The 17,142-nt window shown below is 42.6% G+C and overlaps 1 protein-coding gene across 3 annotated transcripts in view; it reads left to right on the plus strand.

Annotated features, from left to right (window-relative positions):
- Nucleotides 1-17,142, plus strand: part of LOC115786703 (transcription factor COE3) — a 157,294-nt gene that overhangs the window by 90,410 nt on the left and 49,742 nt on the right. For all 3 annotated transcript variants that reach the window (XM_030739058.1, XM_030739059.1, XM_030739060.1), the window contains exons 7-8: nucleotides 13,824-13,905; nucleotides 13,989-14,106. In XM_030739058.1, coding sequence (XP_030594918.1) covers nucleotides 13,824-13,905; nucleotides 13,989-14,106 — 200 coding nt within the window. The remainder of the gene's footprint in view (nucleotides 1-13,823; nucleotides 13,906-13,988; nucleotides 14,107-17,142) is intronic.

The following is a 17,142-nucleotide window of genomic DNA, read 5'->3' on the forward strand; positions in this document are numbered from 1 at the left end:
TTTACTTCAAAATCATTTAATTTAAAATCATTTCTGTGAGAATATTTGTATATTTGAATATTTGTATTGAATATTTTGATTTAATTTCTAAGCTTTTTATAAATTGCTAACCTTTGCTTACTCTTTATGTGAAGATTTGTTTTTTAATCACAATAAGAACTTTTATTTGACATTTTATTATTAGTTTTAAAGGATTTTCATTACTGCAAATAATAATAATTTTTAATGTTTTGTTTGTTAAATAGTTTTGCCAACAATAAACTGGGACAGTGAGCTGCTGGGAGTAAAATCCCCGTCATGTTCTCCATACATGTAACCGTACTGCGAGCTCCCACATTGTGAAGCTCCTGTAGAAACGACACGTCTGTATGGTGTCAACCTTGTTATAAAAAATGTTTTTTTTCATAATGTTTCAGAAAATAACTACTCACAATCCAGCCTGCAGTGACATCTCTGCAGGCTGGTGGAGGTTACTGTTACCATGGAAATGCCTAAACCCCTTAGTGAGGTTGAAACTTTGCAGGAATCAGTCAGGAACATTTTTATGTTTTTTATTTCAATATCTGTATTAAAATGCATTTGTATAAGTTTCATTTTTAAAAAAAAATTTTTAAAGCATTGCTTTCAGTTTTTCATATATTTGGGTGGAGGAAAACTTGCTGTCTAATACTAGGCCGATAACGTATCTAACACATGCTAAGTAGTTAAGGGACAAACAAATGCTAATGTGGCTACAATAGCACAATGCTGCCTCAACCAAAAACAAAAAGCTTTAAAATGCATGTGTAGCAATAATGAGCCATGGTCCTGTGGCTAATTAACCAACCTGCTGTACCTCGCTTAGTGTAGCAATTCAGTGCAATAATAAGCTGTTAAACTTTGCCAATAAAACAAGCTGCTAACACATGGTTGTTTAAGTTGATAATAAATGTCACAGTGGCTGAAGTGCTTTATAGGTGCAGCTAAAAGCTAAAAAGTTTAAAATTCTGGCTGATTTGGCTAAAAGGACAAAGAGATATTTGCTGAAAGGTTACTGTAAATATAAAAGACACATAACTGTCAACAAATGCTACTATGCTTAGCAGCCACATTAGCTACAAAACAGAAGTTTACAAAATTTGAGTAAATTTGTTAAAAAAAACACAAAATATGTAATTGGTGCTAGTTCTAAATCCAAGGTAAATAGAGATGCTAAGTTAGCTTGACGGGGAAACTCCAAAGTATTTTTCGTGAAATACTTTTTTTCTGTATGCAAACTAATACAATGTAATTGTACTTACTAATCTTTAGTAGGGGTAATTTTATCAGAATTGAAATAGCTTTATTTTGCCCCTGGAAGTCCTGCAGGACCCTTGAATCTTGCCTGGAGTTTGCTGGACTTCAATTTGAGAGCCAACAATTACATTTTCATATGTAACAAGACAAAAATGCAGGTCTTGGTTTAAATCTGCAGAGTATCTTTTTTATTTATTTATATTTTTAATTTAGCAGAGCAGACCTTTCAGTGCGTTCCCCCTGAGAAAGCCAACAGCTTCCAGACTTCCAGGTTGTGTCCAGTCTCTTCCAGGTGGTTCCCAGACTGTTTCCAGGCCTGTTCTCACATATTTCTCACCGTTTGTGTCTGTTGGTGTTTATCTGGCAGCAGCTGCTCTCTCGAGCCTCTCTCTGTCTAACAATATGCCACGAGCCTGTCCACATGCAGTGTACTGCTCATCATGCTGTACACTACAACTCCCATGGTTCCCAGAGGGCTCAGCACATGTGGGTGGTGGGGGACGTATCGGCTGGGTTAAATACAGCACTGTGTGGAACAACAGACAGACAGGTGAGCTATGGTTAGGATTTAAAGGTGTGCTGGGGAGAACAGATTAATGGAAACATGAACATGATGTTTAAATGGGGCTGAAAATCTATTTGGACTAATTTGCATTCAAATCTGTGGTAACTTTATTTTATTTGGAAAATTTTGTTTTTTGATTTTCTGATCTTTTCCTCTCACTTTTATACATTTTAACTCAAAAATCATAAACAGAAATGAAAAGGTTTTAAACAGAATGAAAGAACTGCTTCCTCATTGCTTTTTATATTCTGTTTAAAATATTTTATTTAAAACATAAAATATTTTAATATTTTATTTCCTTCATTGTTGTTTTAAACATTTAAGATTTTTTTTTATTTTTGTACTTTTTATTTTTAAACACTTGTTTTTAAGTAAGTTCAAATTAAACCATGTATATGATATGATTTGTATATAAATTTATATCTGTATATATTTTTGTGTAATTTAATTCATTTAAGTTACTTCATTTATACTGTTGTACACTTGATTTTCAGTGCATTCATTATGTGTTGACACAAATTTGATGTAAACATTTTTCTAACATGTAGTTTGTGTTATTATCTGCAGGTGAGGGTTTACTGAACCGGGACGTTACGGTGGGAAATTGAAAGATTAACTCATATTTTAATGTCTCACAGGGAAATCTCACAGATCACGAGTCTGGATTTAATCTGTGCTGAAAACACTGAGTGTGTGTTTTATGTTGAGTTTGTGTGTCTGAATGTGAGGTAAATAAGTTTACATGGGGGTGTGTGCGCAATTTCATCTCTGCGATTCACTGTATCGTACATTTTATGAGGACGTGCACTTGGTTGTTTTTCCTCCGAATTTCTCACATTTCCAGCTCATATTTAAGTCCTGATGTCACACACACACAGACACACACACACACACACACACACACACACACACACACACACACACACAGTTACACAGACACACACACACACACACACACACACAGTTACACAGACACACACACACACAGTTACAGACATACACACACACAGTTACACAGTTACACACACACAGTTTTACACACAGGCACACACACACACACACACACACACACACACACACACACACACAGACACACAGACACAGTTACACACACAGTTTTACACACACACACAGAGACACAGTTACACACACACACACACACACACACACACAGAGACACAGTTACACACACACACACACACACACAGAGGTTTACACACACACAGAGACACAGTTACACACACACACACAGTTACACACACACAGTTTTACACACACAGACACACACACACACACACACACAGAGGTTTACACACACACTCTGGCTGCAGTGTTGCATCACTCAGATGATTTTTCAATTGCAGAGACAAATATGCTGATCGTCATGACAACACTGCCAAAACACAGCTGGGGAGTAACCCGAGTTTAGTGGGAGAAGTGGGGATGTACTGGTGTTACTGTTATTGTGGGGACATGGTCATACAGTCACTTTGTGAGGACTCTGCTTCCTTATGGAGACAAAGATCAATTCCCCACCAGGTCAGTAAAGCAGTGTGTGAAGAACTGGCGTCAGGTTAGCATAATGCTAGGATAACATTAGGATATTATGTTATAGGTTATAAAGGAAGAATAGATGTGGATAGGGGTAAGTATAATGATAATGCACTTTAAAATGCAAAAATAACCTAGTTCATATTTAAAAGCAGTTATTTTCTTAGCCAGGAGCTGCTGCAGCTTTCAGGAAGCAGAGTAAAAACATTTCCCATCTTTCTTTGTGTGGTTTAAACTAAAAACCCCATGACTCTGGAAACTGTTTCCCTGGTTAAAGGACAGAGTTCAGTTGGGGTTATATATGGTCCTGAGCCACAGCTGCTGTGTTACCTGCGACGCCTGCTTCTTATACACACCTAAAAGCGTCAGTATGGGTTCGAACGGCTCTTTGTGAGTGAACCAGACTCCATCCATAAACAAAAGGAATTTAACCCGATAAAAACACTGGAGTCCTGCTGCTGCTAATCACTTCTGCTGACACAAAGGAAATAGCAGCCCTCATTACCCCGCCCCCTGGAGGAGGCTGCGGGGTATTGTTTTTGGTCTGTCTGTTTGTTTAACAATATTACAGCAAAACTATCAGTCCAATTCATGCCTGCACAAAAAATGGCAGTGACTCCAGATCACCTGATTGTATTTTTGCAATAACTGGTCAAGGTCAGAAGTCAGAGGTCAAGTTTTATGAAAATCTTGTGAATGTGAAAACTCGAACGATGTCACCAAGGATCATCAAATTCACAGCATAGATGAGGGGTTGGCAAACTTTAACACTCAAAGAGCCATTTGAACCCGGTTTCCACGGAAAAGAAAACACTGAGAGCCGGCTATCGCGAGTGACGCATATATTGAGAAACGAAGATAAATAAATAAAATGATTTCATTTTAATATTTCAAGATCACAATAATGTTCCAATTTAAAACTACAACAAAAACCAAACTGACAAGAATAAAATGCACTTCAATTGGATACCTATAGTTTACTTCCGCAAGCTGCACAGAGCCGCGGCTTAAGCCTGAAAGAGCCACACGCAGCTCCGGAGCCGCGGGTTGCCAACCCCTGGCATAGATGAATCTACTAAAAATCTCAGACGAGTTCGACTCTCAGCGACCTTGACCTCAAGGTAAAGGTCAAAGGAAAACGATGTTCAGTAGGACCTGTGTGTTATTGCAGAGATTCAGTGTTTGTAGAGTGACATGTTTGTGAGACAGACAGCGCTCAAATGAGCTATAATGTCTGCCGGGGCCGGGGTTTGTTGTGCCCAGCGTCACTTGTTTTTTTGAGGTAAACATACGCCTATTATTATTACTAGTAGTAGTAGCAGTATTAGTAGTATTCAGACTTTGTTAGACTGCATCTTTGTGGATGCTGCAGGAAAAGTTTGAGAGCAGCTGGAATGGAGGCGGAGCTTTAGGACAGCTGCAGACACACCCAGATCATTTTAATGTAAGGTTTGATTCGGTTAGCGTAATGTTTGCTTTGGCGTGCTGTTAGTTTGATGCTGGAATAAGGGCGATAGTAACTCTGACATGATGGAAACACGGCTGTGTGAGAGACTTATTCCTGCATGACAAGATCTGAGATGTTTTTGCAGCGTGTATGCTGGAACGAAACACTGGTCTGCTCTCTGTCTGTCTTTCTCAGGCTGTATGAAATAATTATGGGCTGTTCTGTTTGTCTCTGTGCTCCAGGAACTCAGCAGGGTTTTTTTTCCAACACATACACAGCAGCATCTGTACACACACACACACACACACACACACACACACACACAACCTCCAGCTAGCAGGAAACAACAGAACACAAACAGGAAGAATCTACAACACTTTCATGTTAAAACATCTCTGCTGTGTTCCCGTTGGCTCCAACATGACTCCCCTACAAACAACATGCCTTATTCAGCTTCCCACATCCGCGCCTCTGAATATCTGTTCTGAGCTCTTTACTGTCACAAAAAATAAATAAATAAAAGTAGATGGACATTTACTGTCGAGGCAGGCCTCCACACAGCAGGGGGCACCGTAGGTACTGGTTTTGAGCCAATCACATGTCCACGTTTACTCAGGGGCGGTGAGGTAGAGATAAAAGACGGCCAAATACGGTGCATTTACGTTTTCATAAGGAAGATGCTTTTGGTCAGTGACACTCAAGTAACACATGCATGGTACCCATTTAGTTTGGAATAAAAACAGTAACTAAATGTATTTGTTAGAAAAATATTCAGAAAAAAATCATTTAGAATAAATATTTAATAAAAACTTTTACAGGAAATTTAACTGAAAACTTAAAGTAATTCAAAGCCTGTCATAGTGTTTTAAAGTACATGATTATTATGGTCAAACAATAATATCAATATACTGTATGTTAATGTAAGGCAAATAATAATGGGATAATGTTAGATTAGTATCAGTTTAATTATTGTGTAAGGTTAGATTTAATGGGAGGGTAAGGTCAGCATGGTGTTAAATAAGGTCATGGAGAGGTTACTATAGTATCAGGATGAGGCTATTTTAGTGTGATTAACGGGATTCTGAGGTTAGGATAATGTTTGGTTACTGTCAGCATGTTGCTAGAAAGACATTTAAGTAAAGTTACTATAAAATCATAATAAGGTTACTGAAATGTTACACTAATGATACAATATGGTTAGGGTACAGACAAGGTCATGGAGAGGTTACTGTAAAGTTAGGATGAGGTTACAGTAAGGCTGGATTAATTATACAGTAGTATACTAGCAGTATAGTAGTATGTTAGGGTGAGGACGTTATTGTAGTGTTCGGTGTCTGAAATGTTAGAATAATGTTTAGATAAGGTTAGACTAAAGTTAGTGTTGATCCTGTAAGTTCATGTTAGAATAAGAAGAAGGTCATGTTAGGATAATGTTAGGACAAAGTTAGGATAAAGTTAGAACAAACTTAGGATAAAGTTAGGATAATGTTAGGATAATGTTAGGATAAAATTAGGACAACTTTAGGATAATGTTAGGATTTTAGGATAAAGTTAGGATAAAGTTAGGATAAAATTAGGATAACTTTAGGATAATGTTAGGATTTTAGGATAAAGTTAGGATAAAGTTAGGATAAAATTAGGATAACTTTAGAATAATGTTAGGATTTTAGGATAAAGTTAGGATAAAGTTAGGATAACTTTAGGATAAAGTTAGGATAACTTTAGGATAATGTTAGGATTTTAGGATAAAGTTAGGATAAAGTTAGGATAAAATTAGGATAATGTTAGGATTTTAGGATAAAGTTAGGATAAAATTAGGATAGCTTTAGGATAATGTTAGGATTTTAGGATAAAGTTAGGATAAAATTGGGATAAACGTAGGATAAAATTAGAATAAAGTTAGGATAAAGTTAGGATAACTTAGGATAACTTTAGGATAATGTTAGGATTTTAGGATAAAGTTAGGATAAAGTTAGGATAACTTTAGGATAACTTTAGGATAATGTTAGGATTTTAGGATAAAGTTAGGATAAAGTTAGGATAACTTTAGGATAATGTTAGGATTTTAGGATAAAGTTAGGATAAAATTGGGATAAACGTAGGATAAAATTAGAATAAAGTTAGGATAAAGTTAGGATAAAATTAGGATAACTTTAGGATAACTTTAGGATAATGTTAGGATTTTAGGATAAAGTTAGGATAAAGTTAGGATAACTTTAGGATAACTTTAGGATAATGTTAGGATTTTAGGATAAAGTTAGGATAAAGTTAGGATAACTTTAGGATAAAGTTAGGATAACTTTAGGATAATGTTAGGATTTTAGGATAAAGTTAGGATAAAATTAGGACAACTTTAGGATAATGTTAGGATTTTAGGATAAAGTTAGGATAAAATTAGGATAACTTTAGGATAATGTTAGGATTTTAGGATAAAGTTAGGATAACTTTAGGATAATGTTAGGATTTTAGGATAAAGTTAGGATAAAGTTAGGATAACTTTAGGATAATGTTAGGATTTTAGGATAATGTTAGGATAAAGTTAGGATAAAATTAGGATAAAGTTAGAACAAATTTAGGATAATAGGATAATGTTAAAATAGAGGTAGGATAATATTAGGGTGAGGTTATTGTTTGGTTTAGCTCAATGTCAGCATAGTTTTAGAGTCAGGTTATTGGTTCTATATAAAGGTGTGGGTAAGGTTATGATCACGTGAGCACAGTGATAAAGTGTAACCCTGTCTCATATTTCGGTCTCAGGGTTGTTGTCGGGAACGCTCGGCTGTCACGTTTGTTCCATAAAGGAGAATTTGGGGGGCGCCTGGGTGGCGCATATGTATGTGACCGGCGACCACATACATATGCCGCGTTGCAGTGCGGGTGGCGCGGATTTGCGTCCCGGCCCGTCGCCAATTTGCCCGCGTGTCTTCCCCCGTATCTTTCCCCCATTTCCTGTTTCTCTCCACTGTCTCTCCACAAAAAGACAGTGGCCTTTTGAACCTTGAACCTTGCGATGAAGCCGTCATGACAGATTTGGTGCCACATTATTTTAAAATAAATAAAAACTTCCCTGAGGAGGAGGGAGCATCTCTTTCTTTCTTTTATTATTGCAATTGATTCAGATTGGTTACTTTCACATATTTAAGGGGATATAAGAAGAAACAGCCTTTATTGTCCCACAGAGGGGAAATTTGGGAATATCCTCCTCTCTGACTGTTGCTTCATTTAGAGGAAAAAAAAGGGGGGGGGGGGTGCACCGCCGCCACCTCCCAGAATGCATAATGGCGGCACTCAATATTTCAGACGGAACAAATGAATTGCACGAGGCTCTTTTAGCAGAATAAACTGCTTTTGCGCGTCAAGACAAAGTCTAGGGACCAAGGGACCGAGGTCCTAATGTGTTGTGACAATAGACAGTAGAGAGGCTGCGTTTACGTGTGTGTGTGTGTGTGTGTGTGTGCGTGTGTGTGTGTGTGTGTGTGTGAGACACAGGCAGATCTGTTCCAGGGACTGTTTTAGTGCCTCATCAAATATTTAGTTTGATTGTACATGGTCCTGTAATTGCCATCTTGGCTTGTGAATTATTGATGGCGTGTAGCAGAGCCAAGGAGGGCCCTCATCCACACACACCCACACACACACACAGGCGCAGCTCAGTCATGTGCTGTAATAAGGCCAGACAAAAGCAAACACACACACACAGACACACACACAGGCTGGTACTGAGGCCAGTGAATCATCATCATGTAATGGTAATGGGCATGAAGCTGCTCTTGTTTCATATCCTAATTAGCTGCAGAGGAGCATCATCTGAATTCCTCAGTAATTATTTGAAGAGGGTGTTTCAACAACACCGCAGAGTCAATATTAGACTTTCCTCGACCTTCTAATGAGGCAGCCCTTCTTCTTCTTCTCCTTCTGATGTTTTTGTAGCTCAAACTGCCTGCCAGCTTCTTCTTGTCGTATTTTTATTTTCTGCCTTTTGTTTCTCAGCTGCAGCTCCTCCACGGTTTGTTCGTTAGCTGCAAACAAATGAGATGTGACGGCGAGGCGGTTAGCGGGTTAACCAGGACGGATTGCTGTTAGCTCGCCGGCGGCCCCGGCTCGCCACGCTCGGCTTTGTGTTTCGTTTCAGTTTTGTCACCCGTAAGATGAGCTGGCGCTGGCGGCAAAGGCGGCGGCGTGCCGGCCCAGACTCGCCGGGCGGTCAGGTGGTAAACCTGCAGCGGCGGGCGGTGTGGTGGCTTCTAACAGAGAGCATCAAACTGTGAGGGCGAGCGGCGGCTGCAGGATCAGCAGCACGGCAGCTTTTAAAAATACTCCTGCTGAAATATTGATTTTTTTTTCCTGCTTCTTTTTCTTTCTTGCCTAACGTAATAAGTGAGAGACTCCAGGGAGGCTGTGTGTGTGTGTGTGTGTGTGTGTGTGTGTGTGTGAGAGAGAGAGAGAGAGCATCCACCCTCAGCCCTCAAAGTGTGTGTGTGTGTGTGTGTTCATTTGAACTGTGTGTGTGTTCATCAGGGCCTTGTAATCTGAGCCTGACATAATTGCTTCCCATAGTGCACTGGGTGTGGTCGGGGTTGACATCATCTAGAGTAGCCAGCGAAAACGCTGAGGTCAGGCCCCTCCCCTCCCCTCCCTCCCCCCGCACCCCCCCATGTGAGCTAAATTAGCTTTAAAGGCGCTCCGCTGGAACAATTACACCAGCCGTGCTCATGTTCCTCCTTCCATTCAGAATTACAGGCGTCTGCAGCAGCATGAGTGCTTTCTACGGCTCATTCACATACACATGCAGAGGTCAGAGGTCAGGGGTCGGGGGGAGGACGCAGAATCACTACAAATAACCATGAACCAATGAAAAAGAAACTGAAAGTGACCAGAAAGAGAAACAAAGGGTTAACCCTAAACCAATAATAAACGTGAAAGAAGTACGACAAAAAGACACACAATAACCTCAGAGACACAAAAACAGCATCACAGACACACAAAATAGCACTGAACTGAAAAATGGCCTCAAAACAACAAACAACACAAGAAAACAAATGAATAAAAAGCAGAAAAGAAGAACTGCAAGGACATAAAATGAAAGACAAAGACCCAAAGGACACAAAACAAACACAAAGGCAAACAACAGGATCACACAGACACAAATTGGGAATTTAAAGGACACAAAATTACAAACAAAACGACAATGAGACACAGATGGACCGTAAAGACACAAAAAGGCCACAAAGTGAGGAAAACATGCCATAAATATAGAACAAATTTAAAGAAGTACACAATCAAAATGTCTTTGTTCTGATTCGCTGCCCCTCAAAAACAGAAGGTCAGGATGGTGTTCATGTTCCCAGCAGCTTTCTGTGACAGCACAGTGGAGAAGCAGGTGATCAGATGCAGGTAGTTTTTGACTTTGATATCGTGCTGTCGGCATGTTGAACAGGCATCAGTAGTATTCCCTGCCAGGCTCGGCAGTGTGCTCTCCTGAAGGGCAGCGCTGATCTCACAGCTGCATTACGCTCCTCTCTCCGTCCTGCTGTAATTGATTGTCGGTCGGTGTAATGAGGTGACAGCTTACACCAGCAGACCCCGTCTCTCTCATTATCTTTACCTCCTTTTTTAAGAGTCAGAGAAGAAGGAGCAGAAGGAGGATCTGGGGGAGCTAATGACGGAGCTCCGCCTGCACGCTTCGCTTCATTATTTATTGTGTTTTAATAAGTTTTCAATGAGAAGATGTGCTGCGCTCCTTCACTGTCGTCTCCTCCTCGTCCTCTCACCTCCGGTGGAGACTCGTCAGACTTTCATCTGACTGCAGTGAAGAAAGGAAGCAAATGAAAACTGCTGCGGTTTGAATCCCCCGAGGGTCTCCGTGTCAGGTTATAATACTCGAGTACTGCGAGTATCAACCTGATTAACTGCCAATCAGAAAGCGTTTAACAACAGGCTGTTTTCCACTGCAGGAGCCTGTAGGACTCGTTTCAGGGCAGGTTCCTCTGAACAGCTCAGAAAGCTGCTGAGCCGAGCTTCATGCTGGCTGTTTAAACTCAGAGAAGACGGCCATGATTTTTAGTGTCTTTGTTAAGTAATCGTCCGTTGCGACACATCGGTTCTGCCTGACTCCGCCTCCACTGTGCACAGGGTGGTTTTGGTGTTGTAACTTGGACCCAGTCTGCAGAAGCAGCAAGAGGTCATAGAGCCCTACACAGTCCGACTGGGTCGTAAGGAGCAGGTTTCTTAGTCGGGAGACGGCGGTACGTCGTTTTACTCACGTTTTACTTCCACGTGCCGGTTAGGTTTACACATGAACGAGTGTTCAGCTTGAGGCACTAAAACTACTTATTAAAAGCTTCTTGGTTAAATTTCAGGCCTGCTCAGGTTTAAGAAAAGCTCATGGTTTGGGTTAACTGACACCCCTTCACACCGAGTCCCGAGTCATCAGGGCCACCGTAGCTCTGAGCGCCTCAGACCCAACCAGGTAGCTGTTAGGGCCACCGCCCTGCTGAATTATCCACACCTGTGGGCACAGCTGGCACTGTGGTGCAGTGGATCTGGGATCTGGGAGGTGTGGAGGCGGGGTCGCCACCTCCGCCTGTTCCTCTGCAGGTATCCTGATGCGGTGGGGTGCATTGGCTCACAGTGCTGTGGGTGGGTGGTGCATGTCAAGCTACCATCAGCATGAAGGTTTCCCAGCAGATTATTGAGCTGTAAGGAGATGCCTGAGCTGTCCGTGGGTTTGATGCTGTGCCTGTTCAGTGTGCGCTCGCCCTCTGGAGTCCTGCTTCATTCTTGATTTCTTTGCTCTGATTTGATACATTCATAAAAATAGTGCGTGCAGGACGTCGACATATGCACATAAATAAAAGGTGTGTGTGTGGCTGAAAATAGATGTGCCTCTACTGGAATATTGTTGGTGTGTGCAGCATATACTGTATGATTGTGTGTATTCCATTGTGTAGACGGGCTGTGCGTTGCACTGTGTATTTGTGTGTGACTGTGTGTGAGCCCCTGGTCTTGTCTCCAGCTGCGTTTTAATTCAATCCGTATTGATCCATATCAGCTCTCTGAAGGACTCAGTATCATCTGAATGGAGCTCCATATTATTCTGTTCACTGCCATAAAGGGCATTAGAGCCTCCAGAGCAGCAGATCAGCTTTCAGTCGATACACACTCCACACACACACACACACACACACACACCGCCCATCTCGCTGCCTCCCTCTGCCTCCTCACTGTGTCTCCTTAAAGGCTCAGTTCACCCAAATGCAGCCTTAAATTTGGGGGGATATATTTAATTGTTTAAATCCAATCAGGAAGCTTTCAGATGTCTTTATCTACCCCCCAAAATGCAAATGACCTAAATCAAAACCAGCTTAATCCAGAGAACTCATAATATATATATTAAAAAACATCTTAATTTTGAAAGCATGTTTAAAGGTGCACGGCCCGTTTATTTATAAGATCTGATACATGAAGGCTAACAGCTTTCTGCAGGGTTTTTGAACACAGGTAGAAAATAATAAAATGAAATGAGGTTAATGTGTGTGCATTAGTGCTCACACGTTATGTTGGATTATTATTATTATGAGCTGTTATGGTGCACAGCCTGCAAAAGAAGCTGGTGCAGCTGTTGGTGGTCGTACTGCAGGCAGCTCGTCCCGTTTGTTCTTGGTCAGTGATGTTACATGTTGTTGTGGTGCACTGTCACACTGTCACACTGTCAGGGGTTTCACAGCTTTGTTAGAAAAGCTGCTGCATTTAAAGTAAAAGTACAAAAATTAAACGGCTGTTTTAAGACATAAAAAACTGAAAGACTTCAATGAACTGGATCAATTTTAAGAAACTTACCAAGAATCAGCTGCAAGTATTAACAGCCTCAAGCATCCATCTACTGACAAAATGTTATCAAATAATTCTTATTTACATCTTTAATGGGTAACTTAATGACATTTTTTGGGTAAAAATGTTGCCAGACTGCACAGAAATAGATCCCACAGTGAAACAGGCTGAGCTCCCGCTGTGTGTTTTTAAAGATATTGTTACTGTCTTATTAAGGTGGAAATCGATGCCGACCTCACAGAGCCCCCATTTATATCCACACCCGCTCCCCCACCCCCGGCCTCCTCCTCATGCACTCCCAGCATGCCTTGCTAGAGCAGCAGAATAAGGAGCAGGAGGCAGAAGAAGATTGTGGGTATTCTGCGAGGTTATCCCCTGGTTAATGTGACATGTCTGTCTGCGACCTTGCCGCTTGTTAACTGCCCGGATTATTATTGTGATAATGTGGCAATTAAAAAAGAAGCGCACCATCAGAATGGGGGGGGGGGGCCTTATGGTCCGAGAGATGGATGTGCACAGATTACACGGCAGTGGGAAATGCATTAAGGTGGCAATCCATCCTGACCCCCCCTCCCCCTCTCACTGTCCTCCTCCAAAGCTGCTGGTTATTACTGCCCATCCTCATTGATATCCATTCCCAATCAATACTCCTCTGCTGCCGTAAAAATCGCCGTAAATCAGCGCTCAGCGAGCGAGAAATCGGACGTCCAGGAGGGAAAATCAAAAGGCGGCCCCTAATGAGACGCCATAAGTCTGCAGGAAGTGTCGACTGCCTTTATCAAGACGCCACTGCAGAATTATAATGTTATCTGCTGCTGAGATAAAGAGGCGATATGACACCCAGAAACAGAAACACTTTATCGGCATTCTCATTCAAACCTGAGCGAGGCGGCCTCTGTCCTTCCAGCCTTTCACAATAAGATGCAGGAAACCTTTTCTGGTTACTGAGTAAATGTGCAGCTTTGGTGATGTGTGTAGTTACACTTTATGTAACCATGTAGCTTCATTTTGATGCTGTTGAAACGTCCCCTGATGTAAATGAGCGTCCTGTAGAGTCAAACTGAGCCCTCCTCTGATCCCTGACCCACGGGTTGGTTCACTGAGGTTGGGACGTTATTGTGAAACTAATCTACTGTCTCTGCTGCTTCCTTTCAGATTCTTCCTGAAGTTCTTCCTGAAGTGCAATCAGAACTGTTTGAAAAATGCAGGAAACCCCAGAGACATGAGGAGGTTCCAGGTAACCTTTAACCTTTTAACCTTTGAAAGAACTTTCCCAGTTACAGACGAAAAGCATGAAGTAACCCTGAGGCCTGTGTCCAGGTGGTGGTGTCCACTACGGTCAACGTGGACGGTCACGTGCTCGCCGTGTCAGACAACATGTTCGTCCACAACAACTCCAAACATGGCCGCCGTGCCCGACGCCTGGACCCCTCTGAAGGTAAGACATCGCTCAGGCAGATCACAGAAAGTCAAATCTTTACGCTGACACGGTTCAGAGGAACGCTGCAGAACGATGGCGTTTCAGGACGTGCGTTTTATCACAGCTTCGAGGAAGGATCCTCAAACGTTGCCTGAAGGGGACACAGCTGCCACAGTGAGGCTGTGCTTCAGTTGTGCTCAGTCCTGTGATGGACCTGCACTGGTTAGAAGACGCTCAGGAAACGTGAGGTCGTGATCAGTTTCCCCGCAGACCGCGGCTCTCTCAGGAACACGGGGGCGACACGAGCAGCTGATTTTTGGCAGCCGAAGGGTTAATCTGATCTTCGTGCTTCAGGTTTGGTTGGTGTTTGTTTCTGAGGTGCCAGAAAGAGAACTGCAGACGTGTAACATGTTCACTATGAAACACGTTGCCTGCTCTGTGTTCCTGCTGGACGGCGGTTCCTTTGGGGGGGGGACAAACGCTCCGTTCTTCCACAGCGACCAAATAAAATTCATCATCCACGTATAAACTTCACACAGCGAAACTCGACTCTGAGCGCTGGAACTGACCGGTAACATTTCCTCTGAAGTTGTAAACTTTAATGCCACTTTGCCCCGTCCCTGCTCTAATAAAACCCTCCCGCCTCACTTTGGCACTTCGAGGACCGATGACATAACGCCCTCGCTTGATTCGACCGACTCGGAGTGCCAGGAGGGAGGGGTGTCACCGAAGCAGTAGCAGGTTTTCTGGACAGAATCATATTTGCTCACCGTGGAAGCCCATTTTAGATTTCGTGAAAACTTTTTGACACGTCAGATATAACAAATCAGAAAACAGCTTTTCTTTTACTTCCTGTTGCAGCGTAAAGTTTCAGGCCTTTGTGAGGTGTGGTAACACCAGGTGGGCGGGGTTACCTGCAAGTCTTCCCATTAACCTCCTGCTACTGCCCAAAGCTTCTCACGCACTTTGTCTTGTCCCATTTGGCTCATCCCGCTCGTCTGCCTCTTCCAGGAAGGTAAAAGAAAGCCTGAAGTTTTTTCAGACCGGCGAGCCGGCGAGCTTCCTTTCTCATACACCGAACTACCTCACTCTGCTGCTCCCTGGACTCTGTTAAAGATGTGAGGCTTTGCCAGGAGAGATGGTGTAACTCCTTCGCTTGTTAGAGCTTACTTTGAACGCCAAACTCATGACGGGGTGCTGGAAAGTATCGGGTGACTGTGCTGGTGACAGGAAAGCTTTCACATACCCCTCTTACTCCTGAAACTATTTGGCACCAGTCACATGTAAAAACCACATGAAGTTTCCCTCAGCTTGCTTTAAAGTTTGAGGCTCTTTCACTCGTTTTAACCAGGCGCGTCTCACAGACCATCAGACACAAGGAGCAGTTTTAATAAATACACGACGCATGAACTTCCAGCACTTATAATGTCGTGCTTTTAGTCAAACACGACTCCTCTGAGACACACACAGTAGGACAAACTCCTGAAACAATTCGCCACCAGACTTCAGAGACCCGCTGTCCTCCCCCCAGATCACTGTTTCCTTTGACTTTCAAAAGTCTGAGACTTCTCCAGAAGCTGGTGATGTAATTGTCTCGTTTGGTTTAACCTACTTGCAGCACCAGATGGGGGGTGTTTATCACACTCAGGGCATTTCAGACAAGATAAGGCTACTCGATCAAAGGAAAAGCAGCTGCCCTCCTCCGGGTGTCCAATGCCAGTCCCCACCTGTCTGGCACGTCCAAAGCTCTAAAACAAACACTTCTTGACACTAATCTGTCAGTGCCTTCAGCAGGCTAGGATGCTCGTTTCTCACCTGTGAGAATGCCTCGGGATATTCAGGAAACTTTATCAAATCAGCAGTTAAACATTCACGAACACAAGCGCTTCTCTCTGAGGATGCTGTGCGTACTGTATGGTGTCCTGCAGGGGCCAAAAGGGGATCGTTGTTTACCAGCCGGTCCTGTATCTCAGCCCACGGCAGGAAGCTCGAGGCTTTCATCTCATCCAGACTGGGATGTTTTCGGAGACGATAAAAAGCCCCAACATCTGCTCCTGCCTTTGTCACCAGCCCTCAGCCTCCCGTCTCCTCGATAAAACTTTCCACCGCCTGCTCCTCATCTTTGTGCTCTATTCATTTGATTTAAACCACCCCACACCCACCCCCCAGGCCCACTGGACTGTTTGTTTACTGCTGTGACAAAAGGGGGAAATTAATAAGGAGGTGACAATCGACTCCTCAGAGCAGCAAATGGCCTCAACCCTCTGCAGCAGCTTCAGGGGTCGGGGACGCCGAGTCTTTTCATTCATCTGGAAGAAGTTGGTGCTGCAACATAGAGCGGCAACAAGGACCCCGAAGGGTGCAGCCTAAAGCAGTGTTTAAATATTCGTTTAGTCCTTCAGCTCCCTGCTTACATCCATGACACATCCAGCTCTAAACATTTGCTCCTGATTTAGGAAGGAAGCATTTATTTCCGACCTGGGTTATTTATTTCTCAAATAAAACTTTGTGAGTCCCTTCACTCGGGGCTCTGAAAGGCCACCACACACCTGCTGCTTCATCTTAAATCTTCCAGTTGGTCTCAGAGCTTTTAAATGAGGAGGTTATTGTAAAAGAAAGCAGGATGTAACGGACGTTTTTGGTTCAGTTTGCACTGAATTTGACTCGATGACAGTCGGGTGTAACACGCTTTCAGGCAGGTTGCAGTTTGTGCCGTCGCTTCTCCAGCTGCAGCTGCTTTCATGCTGTTCTCGTCGTGCTTCCATAAACATGCTGAGTTTTCTAGTTTGAGAGTGCAGCAGAATCTGGATGTTTCTGCTCGCTTCAGGCCTTCGTGCAGATGTATAAATGAAAAGTAGAATAAGAGATCCGACTCTCGAGCTTCGTCTGTGAGCGTGCACTGCCGGTAACTGCGAGCAGAAAGTCATTACTGCACTGATAATAATGGAGAGAATTGTAACTGGGATGTTTAATAGAGTGAATGCAGCTTTATAGATGAGATCACATAATAAACAATGAGAAACTCATTGATGCTCTGACTGGAATATCAGATCG

The sequence above is a fragment of the Archocentrus centrarchus genome, chromosome 10 (genome assembly GCF_007364275.1).
Source record: "Archocentrus centrarchus isolate MPI-CPG fArcCen1 chromosome 10, fArcCen1, whole genome shotgun sequence".
NCBI classification, from domain to species: Eukaryota; Metazoa; Chordata; class Actinopteri; order Cichliformes; family Cichlidae; genus Archocentrus; species Archocentrus centrarchus.